The 13,144-nt window shown below is 41.2% G+C and overlaps 1 protein-coding gene across 1 annotated transcript in view; it reads left to right on the top strand.

Annotated features, from left to right (window-relative positions):
- The window catches only part of MTRR (5-methyltetrahydrofolate-homocysteine methyltransferase reductase), a 26,350-nt gene extending 18,711 nt beyond the window's left edge, over positions 1-7,639 (top strand). The window contains exons 11-15 of the mRNA XM_024752518.1: positions 154-340; positions 3,253-3,371; positions 4,799-4,891; positions 5,006-5,188; positions 7,429-7,639. Of these exons, the coding sequence (XP_024608286.1) occupies positions 154-340; positions 3,253-3,371; positions 4,799-4,891; positions 5,006-5,188; positions 7,429-7,570 (724 nt within the window). The 3' untranslated portion in view covers positions 7,571-7,639. The remainder of the gene's footprint in view (positions 1-153; positions 341-3,252; positions 3,372-4,798; positions 4,892-5,005; positions 5,189-7,428) is intronic.
- Positions 7,640-13,144: the final 5,505 nt, after the last annotated feature.

Raw genomic sequence — 13,144 nt, 5'->3', positions numbered from 1 at the left:
TTTAAAGAAAGCAGCAGAACTGTTTTCTGAAGAGGAAGAAGGTAGGTTTAGAGCCCATTAGGAAATACCCTCATGCAGTAAAAAAGGCCTAGCTTGGCCTGTATGTGTTAGTCCTGAGGCGGAGTTTACAAACTTATCTCTGTGTCTTTGCAGCTCGAGTCTGTTTCACCCAGGGAAGCTTCATTTCATTTTTAACATCGTGGAGTTTGGGTCTGACACCACAGCGGTGGCTCTGCGGAAGGGCGTGTGCACAGGCTGGCTGGCCACGTTGGTTGAATCGGTTCTTCAGCCGAACACACATGCCTCCCGGGCAGACGGCGAGAAGGCCCTGGCGCCCGAGGTACTAGGAGTGGGCAGTTTGGGTATCATTAGAAGTGTGCTCTTTGCCCAATTAGAAAAAACAATGTAGGGTCCCCTGCATTGTCCATTCCCCTCAAATTATTCAAAGGAGAATTTATGCCCTACTTGACGTTTAATATCTCTTTTGGAAAGTCAGGAGAACATTACTTTCATTCAGTGTAGTCCATGTGTTTCCTAGATGTGTAAAGCATGAGTTTTGTATAATACATACGCTCTTTGCTTCTTGCTTGTCACATCATAAAGGAGAAGACCTTTGCGTCAGTGTTCTTGGTAGCTTGGCACAGGAGGAGTCAAGCGCACGGTGAAGGCTGGCAATGAGGAAGAGCCTCATTTTGTGCTCAGTCGGTGTCCTGTGCCCCAAAGGAGTCATCTTAAAGTGGCAGCTGACAACCAGAGATTAATTTTACGTCCTTCAGTTTGGGGTAGGATTTTCCCCTGCCCGTTTCTTCCTCTTTTGTTGGAGCCGTGGTGTTATTTTATATTTTGATCCACACTTGGCAAAATCTCACTCGAGACCGTACGCATAGGGAGCAATTACCTTCTCCCTCCTCACCCACAAGGATGGTTGAAATTTAAAAGAAATTTGAGTCTGTCATGAAGTCTTCTCCATGGTATTGAAGAATGAACATGTCAGTTGTAATGTTATCGTATTACTGGTTTGGTTGCTGTAAGTTACTGAAGTTAAAACGTTGACAGCACTTAGGGGGATTTAAGACTTCTGATACACACTTGAGTGAGCTTAAGGGAAGACTAGGGCTTAAAATTGCCCTTTAACTTGGTATTTTCCCAATCTGCTGCCTGGAGCAGGTTCTTTACCGTGTGTGTCCCTCATATCAACAAAATACTAAGAACATGAGAAACTTCTTTTTTGCAAAGAAATATTGTAGTACTGACATGAAAGTATTGTGTCACTTCATGATCTCATAAAAATAGCAGATGGGGCTTCCCTGGTGGCGCAGTGGTTGAGAGTCCGCCTGCCGATGCAGGGGACACGGGTTCATGCCCCGGTCCGGGAAGATCCCACATGCCGCGGAGCGGCTGTGCCCGTGAGCCATGGCCGCTGAGCCTGCGCGTCCAGAGCCTGTGCTCTAAAAATAGCAGATGATCTCCAGAAAGCTAAAAAAAAAAAAAAACGTATATTGATGCTGTATTACAGACACCTTTGCGTGCCTTTCACATATTCTTTCTTTCCTCTCTCCTGCCCTTTTCTTCTTCTTTCCACAGTTTAACAGACCTTTGTTGACTACCCAGTGTTGAGGCACTAGAGGTACAGATAGAAAGGATATAATTTAAAGCTACTTAAATATCGTTGTGCCGTGTAGCACCATATTTTATTCAGGATCCGTCCACCGCGTGCCCTCCCCTGACTGGTAGATAGTACTGTTGCTCACAGATGCCCCTGCCCCCTGAGGAAGAGTAGGCTTGCCCTCCCATTCATGTGTAGCCTGGCCATGTGACCAGCCTTGGCCAGTGAAACGTGAGCAGACAGGATTATGCCACATCTCAGCAGGCGCTCTGAACCTGATAGGATGCTGTGGCTTGCCTCTCTTGCTCTTTCGCGCTGACATCGGATGGAAGATTCAGGTCAGGGATGCTCCTTGGGTTTGGATCCAAGTGAAGGATATCATGGTGCAGAACTGCAGCCGATGAGCAGAGCCAGAAGTAAGCGTTTGCTGTTGTAAGCCATCGGAGACTTACAGCAGGAGCTGACTAGTATTCTGGTCTCTTTGCCGTCCCTGGAACGTAGGAAGTGTGGTCTCTTTAGCAGTTTCCTGCCATACCCATCCTATCCTGTTTTGTGTTGCTTCCTGGGACTTATCATCACCTGTCTTTCTATAAATATATGTTTGTTTATTGTCTTTTCCACGCAGTAGAATATAAGTCCCATGAAGACAGATTTGGTTTTGCTCATTTCTCTGTCCTAGAGTTTGTCATATTGAGTACCTTCAATAACGTTGTTAAGTGGATGAATCAAGTGAATAAGGCTAATATAATATTAATTACAGCTTCACTCCAAAATGAGAACAATCTGTTGACACAGCTCTGCCAGTTCTCCGTTTAAAAAGTACTGTGTTCATCCTGTTGATGAACTTCAGACAATTTTCCTTGAATTAAAGGTTAAAATATATACAATTATACCAGCAGGGAATGGAGGGAAGATTCCTGTCATTCTTAACTGTTAGTATCACTCTGTGTAACTAAAGCATATGGCAAAGTGAAACTGAAAGATGAATATACTTACAAATTGATTCCCTTAAGTATCCCTGGCACATGATTTAGAAGAAAACCCTTTTGAAATTATAGCAAAAAGATTTTGTTTATTTATATATCACTTATTCTAGTTTTGCAACAAACACAGGTAACATGGGACCTAGAGTAGCAAATGTAGCGCAGCGCTCTAGTATCTTTGGGGCAGCCCCTTAATTTCTCTTTCGCTTGCCTAATTTTCACTTAAAACCTTCACCCCATCTTGATGTTAATCTTCATTGCCCCTTTATGTCCTAACATGAAGAAGAATGTCTTCATTTTTTTGTGCATTTCTTCATGACACCTATAATGGGTTGCCTACTAGGAAGCAGATCTTTTTCTTGGGCCTAGAAAAACAACTCAATTATTATTTATTCAGTGTTCTACCTCAGAAATATCGTGCCTGTCATTTTTAAAATACCTTTGATTTGGATAGAAAAGAAAAATTTACAAGACAGACTTGTTTATTTCTCTGCACTGACAGCTGTGTTTGTGGTTTCAGTAAGATTTAATGCTGCAGTTTAATTTTATGGTGCTTCTTCGAGGGGAAGTTGCACTTTCTGATTTCTTTAGCAGGCATCACCTTGGTTATATGCTTTTGTCTGTTTTTTTTCCGAACTTATGAGCATTGGTTTAATATTTCAGATATCCATATCTCCTCGGGCAACAAATTTTTTCCATTTACCAAATGACCCCTCAGTCCCCATCATAATGGTGGGTCCAGGAACCGGCATAGCACCTTTCATTGGCTTCCTGCAACATAGGTATGTGTTTTCTTTGGCTGATGAGAAAATGTGTCCCTTGTGGTCCCGGGTGGAAGTATGTTATAGAGAGCTTTTTTGTTTTTTCAGTGGTTTTGAGAATATTGGACTTTGGTTGTAAATTTTTATTTTAAAATATTATTATCAAATATGTGATAGCATAGCATAATTTGTCACCATGGGAAAAGTAAATATATCTTCTAGAAATTGTGCTTTGTACTGGAACTTGCATTTTTACTCCAGTACATTCGTCTTCTTTTTCCCCTGCTGAACCATAGTTTATAGTGCATGTATTTGGGGACAGATTTCAAGCACACCTTTATGCTGTGGTGATGTGCAGCTGTCCCATCTGTTCCTTAGCTAGATAAAATTGGTAGTCACGAAGATCCAAGTGCACCAGCAGTTTCAAAGTTAAACCCTTAGCATCAGTAATTTTCAACAGAATGATATGAGTACATGTATCTTTGTATCAGAACACAACTATTTTTTATAAAATAAATAAATAATACTGTACTTCTCTCTCTTTGTGAAATAACAATTCTTAGGTAATGTTCCCCAGATAGTGGAGTAATACCCTTTGTACAAAGTCTTTTTGTTGTTTTCTTTTCTTTTTTTTTTTTCTTAAGAAATCAAAAAAGTAGGGCGTGTCCATCATTTCTGAAACATTTCACAGCAGACCATTCTACCTTTTAAAGCCTGGTGCCGGGACTTCCCTGGTGGCACAGTGGTTTAGGGTCCACCTGCCAATGCAGGGGACACGGGTTCGATCCCTGGTCTGGGAGGATCCCACATGCTGTGGAGCAGCTGGGCCCGTGTGTGCCGCGGCTGCTGAGCCTGTGCTCTAGAGCCTGCAAGCCACAACTGCTAGGCCCGTGCGCCACAACTGCTGAGGCCCGTGCACCTAGAGCCCATGCATGCTCTGCAACAGGAGGACGCTGCAGTGAGAGGCCCGTACACTATGGCGAAGAGCAGCCTCCGCTCGCCACAACTGGAGAGGGCCCGCGCACAACAGTGAAGACTCAACGCAGCCAAAAATAAAGAAAATGAATGAATTTATTTAAAAAAATAAAATCCCGGTGCCACTTTTCTATTATGTTAATTGAGAGTTAATTTTTATTCATAAAATTATTATGAATATTTAATGTAGAAATTAGTCTGGGTTTCACAATGTGATAATTTGAATTATCCTCACTACAGAGATGTCATATAAAGCTCATAGATGTCTGCAGTTCGTAGGTAAGCTTACTTTTTGTAGTGTCTGCTGGAGTGACCCAGGTACCCTGCGGGTAGTGAAATGTTAATTCAGTACATGGACTTCGGGTGACTGCGAAGGTGGATTTTACAGACCTATCTGGAGAGGTAAAAGGAAAAAGAAAGATTGCTTTTACCTATTCTTTATATCAAACATCTCAACTTTCTTTTTTACTTAGAGAGAAACTGCAAGAACATCACCCAGATGGACACTTTGGAGCAATGTGGTTGTTTTTTGGCTGCAGACATAAGGATAGGGATTATTTATTCAGGTACTTCACAATTCTAGCATTGTAAGACTCAGCCATGCCGTACAATGCTAATTTCAGACTTTTTCAACTTTAATTTACAAACCTTCCAGTGACCTATTAGATATTGTATTTCAGAGAGGAGCTCAAACATTTCCTTAAGTGTGGAATTCTCACTCACTTGAAAGTTTCCTTCTCAAGAGATGCTCCTGTGGGGGAGGAAGAAGCCCCAGCAAAGTACGTGCAAGACAGCATCCAGCGTCACAGCAAGCAGGTGGCAAGGGTCCTTCTTCAGGAGAATGGTCATGTTTATGTGTGTGGGTAAGTGGCCATCATGCTCAAGTGCCGGGGAGGGGAGGGCAGTCAGTAATGTTTATTGAAGAGACCAGGGACCGATTGGTTAATGATCTGGACATGTATGGATGAGAGATTTGATTCTTAAATACAGGAATAGAAATAAAAGCTCTAAAATGATTTTTAACATACACTTAATAGCCAAGAAGTTGGCCAGCATGGCCCCCCCCCAAAAAAAAAGAAAATTAACTCATGCACTGGGGAATGCTTTGTGCTGTTTTAAATATGTTTTTAGCCTCTGAACGTTACATTCTGTCTCAGGATTGATTTTGTTGTATCAGTAAATAGTGAATATGTGATTTGTGCAGTCGACCTAGCCAAGGAAAACAGCTTTGGTTTTGACTCTGAGAATGTGGGTCTAGGATCCTTTTTCTTTAAGGCATAATTTATGTCAAAGTTGACATAAGCCAGGAGTCATTCTTATGTTTCATCTACTTATTGACATAAGATCCATTATAGAAACCCAAGATTGCCATAGAAGATAAAAATTTTAGGAACTTAGCTACTTGTTTTAATGGAACTCAAAAATGTTTACCAGTTAAAAAGGAGTTTTGAAATAAGAAATTACTCTTTTTTTATCCTAACACATCCCTGGCATTTAAAACATTCCGTAAGTCATCAGGTCAGGTTTTTTTTTTTAAACTATGATACAGAGAAAGAACTACTGGCATAGTGACCTAGAATACATATAAATATAATTGAAAAGGTTCACAAAACAAAACTTCCTTTTTCTACTTACTTTTTATGACACATTCTGATAACTTTTATTTCGTTCTATCATTTTACAAAAATCTGACTTCGGCTACAAAGTTGATTTCATGACCCATTAACGACTCCTCAGCTAGAAAACGCTGCTCTAGGTCAGAAAGGGCAGAGCTTCTGGACGCTGTGTTGGTTTACATTTTCATTTACTTTAGTGAAGCATTTGATCTTTCTTTGTTTGCAGAGGACAGTGCTGTCAGTGTCAGATACAGGTTGAAGGCTTAGATGCAGCTCTGATACTGGAGGTGAAGTCCATTGTGCAAACATAAGTACAAATATATGACTAACTGGTAATTGAGAACTTGGAGGGGTTCTTAAACATCTTAAAAAACTCCTAAAACAGTAACCCAGAAATAACTCTGCACCATCACTGGTGCTTCATTTTTCACATCCGTGAAGTGAAGCTGATAGCGTTCATAGCTGGTCAGAGGTGAGGGCTCAGAGGGACACCCCACGGCACTCTAACATGGACCGAACACAGGAGACTGAGAACAACAGCCACTGAGGAAGGAGCGAACTTGTCCCTAAGTCCAGGGGACACTGACTCAAAGGGGAGCCTTTGCTGCTGCTAGTCAAGTGGGAAGCAGACAGAGGGGCCAGTAGGTTTGGCAGCTGCAGCCGCGGGACATGGGGAAGGGCCGTGGGGATAGAAGTGATCTCAGAGTGCTTGAGGGGAGAGCATGACAGCCGTTAAAACTTTCTCAGGAAATTTTACTGTGAGGGGCAGGGCAAGTTCAATTCCTGAGACGTTAGAGTCCTGTCAGACACTTTCATTCAATAAACATTCGAGTGCCTACTAAGTATTTGGCACTGTGCAGATGTCGAGAGACAAATGGTAAATGAGATGCACTCCTATCCCAAGCCACCTGCTCCCTGTGGGAAAGCCAGGTCAGCAGGTGCTCACGGTATACTGGGTGCTGTACAGGGGCCACAGGAGCGCACAGGAGGGGCCCCTTGCCCGACCTGCAAATGAAAGAGCTGGGACGTGGAAACACACTTAATAGAGGGCCAGCCCTTGGCAAGTTCTCAGTAAACGTGTCTGTTAATAACTCAGCATGTGCACACGTGCATATGAAGGCTTAGACGTGTCCGGGAACTTGTTGCCCTCAGGAATGCCTTGAGAATAGAGGAAGACAGGTGAGGAGGGGCCCGATTGTGAGGTCCTCAGACATTTAAAGATTTTGGCTGCTCCCAGAGCACAGACGCCTTTGAAGTGTTTAAAGCTGTGAATGGGGTGGTCAGCATTGCATGTGACAGTGGTCCTGGGCGGAGGCCTGTCCCTGGGGGAGCAGTAGGTGCCTGGAGACCTGAGGGACACTTTCCAGAGAAATGGAGGGAGGACTAAGGTGTAGTGACAGAGTCTCGGCAGTGAGGTTCGTGAATTAAGGAGGATTTGGTAAAAATCACTGTTTCTTAAACAGTAATACCGTTATTCTTTTTTTTAGAGATGCTAAGAATATGGCCAAGGATGTAAATGATGTCCTTGTGGAGATAATAAGCAAAGAGGTTGGAGTTGAAAAACTAGAAGCAATGAAAACATTGGCTACTTTAAAAGAAGAAAAACGGTATCTTCAGGATATTTGGTGATAAAATTGGAAAATAAAGGAAGAGAATTAAGCTTTTTGGCTGAAAGTACTAAAAGACAACTTTACTGAAGCTTGAGACTTCCGATTTTTAAAATTAAAATTTTTTTTTCACCATTTCTTGGAGGAGGTTGGGGGGTGGCATGGGGAGTGGACCATTTCACAGTGTAGGAAGCTTTCAATTCAGGTTCCCATATCTGCCCCCCCCAACCCTCCCCAAACCTCCCTGAGCTGAAAAAGACAGCCCGCACTCCTCCGCCAGCACCTCCCGGGGCGCCTCTCCCTCCGGGAGAGCTTCTGCAGGGACTGCGGCCAGATCACGGGGCATCTCTAGCAGTACATGTGAAGGCTTCTCAGTGCGGGATATGGGCACGAGCGTCACCTGGGTAGATAGTTAAATCTTGTGAGCTAGTCACCGTTTCTTTTTAAATAATCTAAAAATAATTTATATTCTTATGTAAAATATACGATAAAAATATTCATATTAGCACATTAAAATTACATATGTATAGCATATCTGATTATATGATTTAATTTTATCAAATTTTTTTATTATCAAAACTGTATTTCTGATAAAAAAATATTTTAAGGTAATGCTTATAGGGATTTTTTTTATGCTAGAAATCTGAAATATATTTTGAAATTCCACTCTGGCATGTGATTTATTTACCACAATTACTTCTTTTTAATATCACAGTGTCAGAATTTAGGGAATTTGCATTCACTTTACAGATGTGAGCAAATGCATATTTAAGTAAAGCTACCACCCTTTTCTCGTCCTCTGTCCAGCCCCCAGCCCACCCCCATTCCCCACCTTTTCATTTCTGCTCTTTTGGCATATTTTTTAGTTTTTCCACATAATTTATTTTACCTCCATGATATCACACAAGTTGTAACCTGGGCTTAAAATACCTACTTAATATCCTTGTATTTTTAAAATTGCTACTATTGTCTGCATATTTTATGTCTTCCAAATTCATATACTCAAACCCTCCCTCCAGTGTGATGGTGGTAGGAGCTGGGGCCTTTGCGGAATGGTTAGGTCATGACGCTGGAGCCCTCAGGAATGGGGTCAGCGCCCTTGTTACAAGAGGCCCCGCAGAGCTCCCCACTCCTTCCCCCTGTGAGGACATCGTGGAAGTCGGTTGCCTGCAACCCTGAGGCCTTCACCAGAACCCAACAGCACTGGCACCTGGTCTTTCCAGTTTCCAGAACTGTGAGAAATTCTATTGTCTGTTAGCCACCCGGTGGTATTTTGTTACAGCAGCTCCAATGGACTAAGACAATTCCTGGTGACATGTTCTCTTTTAAGATTTTGTCAGAAAAAAAAAAAAAAAAAAAAAAAATAAAAAAAAAAAAAAAAAAAAAAAAAAAAAAAAAAAGATTTTGTCAGAATGGAAATCAAAATGTAAAAGGAGTATGAAAACTTTTCTCCTACTCTGAGGTATATATTGTTTTTTTTTTATGAAAGAGATTGGCATTTAAAAAAACAATTCTTCACCTCTCACAGGTTTCTGGTCATTTTGAAAAACGAAGATCTGAAGGAAATATTATATGATCTTAAGATTTGTTAAGGCTTCATGGCTGTTTATTATAATCTCTAATCTCATGTATTTTACAATAGAAATATTTCCAAAAAAACAAAAGGCATAAGAAAACATAGCAAGCAGAATTATATGCATGTGTTATATATATATCAGCCAAAACAGACTCAAGGTGAAAACATGAAAGGGGACAAAGAACAATATTCCTTATTGATAACTAACAAGAATATATGACAATTAAGAACTTGTGTCCATCTTTTTGAATTATGGTTTTCTCAGGGTATATGCCCAGTAGTGGGATTGCTGGGTCGTATGGTAGTTCTGTTTTTAGTTTTTTAAGGAACCTCCATACTGTTCTCCACAGTGGCTGTATCAATTTACATTCCCACCAACAGTGCAAGAGGGTTCCCTTTTCTCCACACCCTCTCCAGCATTTATTGTTTGTAGATTTTTTGATGATGGCCATTCTGACCGGTGTGAGGTGATACCTCATTGTAGTTTTGATTTGCATTTCTCTAATGATTAGTGATGTTGAGCATCCTTTCATGTGTTTGTTGGCAATCTGTATATCTTCTTTGGAGAAACTTCTATTTAGGTCTTCTGCCCATTTTTGGATTGGGTTGTTTGTGTTTTGATACTGAGCTGCATGAGCTGCTTGTATATTTTGGAGATTAATTCTTTGTCAGTTGCTTCATTTGCAAATATTTTTTTCCATTCTGAGGGTTGTCTTCTCGTCTTGTTTATGGTTTCCTTTGCTATGCAAAAGCTTTTAAGTTTCATTAGGTCCCATTTGTTTATTTTTGTTTATATTTTCATTACTCTAGGAGGTGTGTCAATAAAAGATCTCCCCACCAGTGTTCATTGCAGCACTCTTCACAATAGCCAGGTCATGGAAGCAACCCAAATGTCCATCGACACATGAATGGATAAAGAAGATGTGGTACATATATACAGTGGAATATTACTCAGCTATAAAAAGGAATGAAATTGGGTCATTTGTAGAGATATGGATGGACCTAGAGTCTGTCATACAAAGTGAAGCGAGTCAGAAAGAGAAAAACAAATATTGTATATTAACGCATGTATGTGGAATCTAGAAAAATAGTACAGACGAACCTATTTCCAGGGCGGGAATAGGGATGCAGATGTAGAGAACGGAAGTGTGGACATGGGGAAAGGGGAGGGTGGGATGAATTGGGAGATTAGATTTGACATAAATACACTACCATGTGTAAAACAGTTAGCTAGTGGGAACATGCGGTATAGAACAGAGAGCTCAGCTTGGTGCTCTGTGATGACCTAGATGGGCAGGATGGGAGGGAGGTCCAAGAGGGAGGGGATATATGTATGCATACAGCTGATTCACTTCCTTGTACAGCAGAAACTAATACAACATTGTAAAGCAGCTGTACTCGAATAAAAAAAGTTTTGTCCATTTTGTTGTCTGTCCATGCGTGACCCCAAAACTGATAGGTCCCTAAAGACAGACTGAGGAGTGTCTGTAGTGGCCCCAGAACCTGACCCGAGCCATCTGATTTATGCACAACATCCGGGTTATTTCTGTTAGGTTGTTAGATGCCAATTTCAGGTGAGTACTGATCAGCTGTTGCCTCACAGTGTGCCAGCAAGTGATGGTGAAACTAGATCCCAGGCCAGATTCTGTAGCACATGGCAGGTATTTAATAGTTTACTAGCAGTCAGGCATAAAACATCTTACAGCCTGTCATGTAAGCTTAATGAAGTTCCAGCCCTGTCTCTCTAGCTGGGCCAGCTACATCTTGCATAAAAAGTTTCACATCTTGTGTCAGTTTATTCAAGGTGGTTGTGACTACTCCAGGAGCAGGGTTTTGTTTCTCCTAGCAGCATTGTGAGCTACCCTCCAACCCGTTGGCTGGACACAGTGCTATTTTATGCCTCAGGCGCTACCCCAAGGGTCTTGCTAGAAAAAGTCTTTGACCTTGTTTATGCTGCAGTGAAGAGTACCTCTGAGTTAATCTGTTCAAACTCCATCATATCTTAATAGTGCTAGGTATTCAGTAAGAGCCCTTTTCTAACCTCAGTTTTTCTAAGAATCTACTATTGGACACATTATTGTCAGTAACGTAATGTTGATCAGTGATGAAATCTATTAATAGAAGAGCTGGGGGTAGCTGTCTGCATTAAGGTTTTCTTCACTATAATGCTAACTGCACCCTGAGGATTCCTTACTCTCTAACACACCTGTGTATCTGAAGTATTCTAGACTGAATTCCAGGCACCGTAACACTGGGATACTAATCTATTTAGTCATAAACTGTCAGATAAAAAACTTGGAGAATTTGGCCTTTGCAGTTAGCAAAGTAGATGATGTACATGCTGCATCCAACAAACTAGGTACCCATTTTGGTTTCAGATATGCTTGAAACATTTTTAAAATTGGCCATGAACTTGGCCATAAAGGAAAACTCAACAGATTGCGTGAAATAAGGCATTGTTTGCTGATCCTAATAGAATTAAAAACTATAAAAAGCAGCCCACAAAGGCCACATTGAAGAATTTTTAAACACATGCAAATGATTCATGGCATAGGAAATAAAACTAGATGACAGAAGATTTAGGACTGGTTTCTTCTAAAGTGCTAACTGGACACACGGTTGTGGCCAAAGGAACACCCGGAGGGAAATTTCATCCATTTCACAGATATTTTGAGGGCCTACTTTGCCAGGTATTGAAGTACTGTTGATACAGTAGTGAACAAAGTAGGTAAAATGCCTCTGTTCTCAGCTTACATTTCTATTTGAGGAGAGCCGTAAATGAATGAATAAATAAATACCAATTACGATGTCTGAGAAGGTGATAAGCGTCATGGAGAAGGAAAAACCAGGCTAAAGGGGCTTTGGTATGGAGAAGGACAAACCAGGCTAAAGGGGCTTTGGTATGCGGTGTTGGAAGGGCTGTGCAACCAGACAGAGCAGTCAGGGAAGGGCTCACTGAGAAGGGAAAGATCTGGAAGAGAGCAGGCAGCCGGCTGCTGTGGATATCAGGCCAGGGGGCAGTCCGTGCAAAGGTCCTGAGGTAGGACGGTGTCTGGTAAGTTGGAGGGAGAGAAAAGAAATGGGGAAATCCGGTGATGTGTTGCCTTGAGGTCATTGTAGATTTTGGGTTTTACTCCCAGTGACTGGAAAGCCATTGGATCAGAGGAATCACATGATCTATTGATAGTTTACATTCTGCAGGACTTAACTCTGTCTGTTGTGGTTGAGACTGAACTGAAAGAGCCAAGGATTGAACCATTGAAATCACTTAGAGGGTTGACATAATACAAAGGGTCAGGTCATCAAATCAGACTCACGAGAGTCAGAAATCTTAACCTTCTCCCGCTTTACTAATGTCAAGGATGCAGGTAAATGCAGGACACGTGGAGAAGGGAGAAACCTAGGACTGCCTCCACCAGTCCCTAGAATCTTCCTGGTGCGTTAGGCCCTTGCAGACCGAGATTATCATAAAACGCATACATTGCAAATAGGGCATCACTTACACAAAAGGGACTATTTAGGTCATGGAATATCTCTTTTATATGCCCAAAATTACACAGCTAATGCAACACTTTCTGGAACGCCCAGCCCTATAAATCTATGCATCCTAGGTTTATCTAGGTGAGCACTGTAGACAAACCAAGGACATCCCACCAAAAGTATTCAGTAATTATATTAACTGTAATTGTATTAACAATCCAAATAAAAGCAAGATTATTAAGCAAACCAACCCATATGTTATTTCGAAGAGATAGACTTTAAGTTGGAAGGTTTGGAAAAGAATACCATGCAAACAAAAGAAAAGTAAGTGTAGTTAAATTCATATAAAAAGGAGGCTTAAAGCAAGAAATATCACAAGAGATATTTTCATGGTGATTAGAGTCAATTGATGAGAAAGACATGAAAATCCTAAATATGCATGCACTCAATAAAAAAGCTGCAAAATATATAAAGCAACAATTGTCAGAACTAAAAGGAGGAAAAGCCAAATCCAAAATCACATTTGGAAAGTTATACCAT

This window comes from Neophocaena asiaeorientalis, unplaced genomic scaffold (genome assembly GCF_003031525.2).
Source record: "Neophocaena asiaeorientalis asiaeorientalis breed wild unplaced genomic scaffold, Neophocaena_asiaeorientalis_V1.1 scaffold52, whole genome shotgun sequence".
Taxonomy (NCBI): domain Eukaryota; kingdom Metazoa; phylum Chordata; class Mammalia; order Artiodactyla; family Phocoenidae; genus Neophocaena; species Neophocaena asiaeorientalis.
The sequence above is the reverse complement of the archived record's forward strand: the minus strand, read 5'-3'. Positions and strand labels throughout refer to the sequence as shown.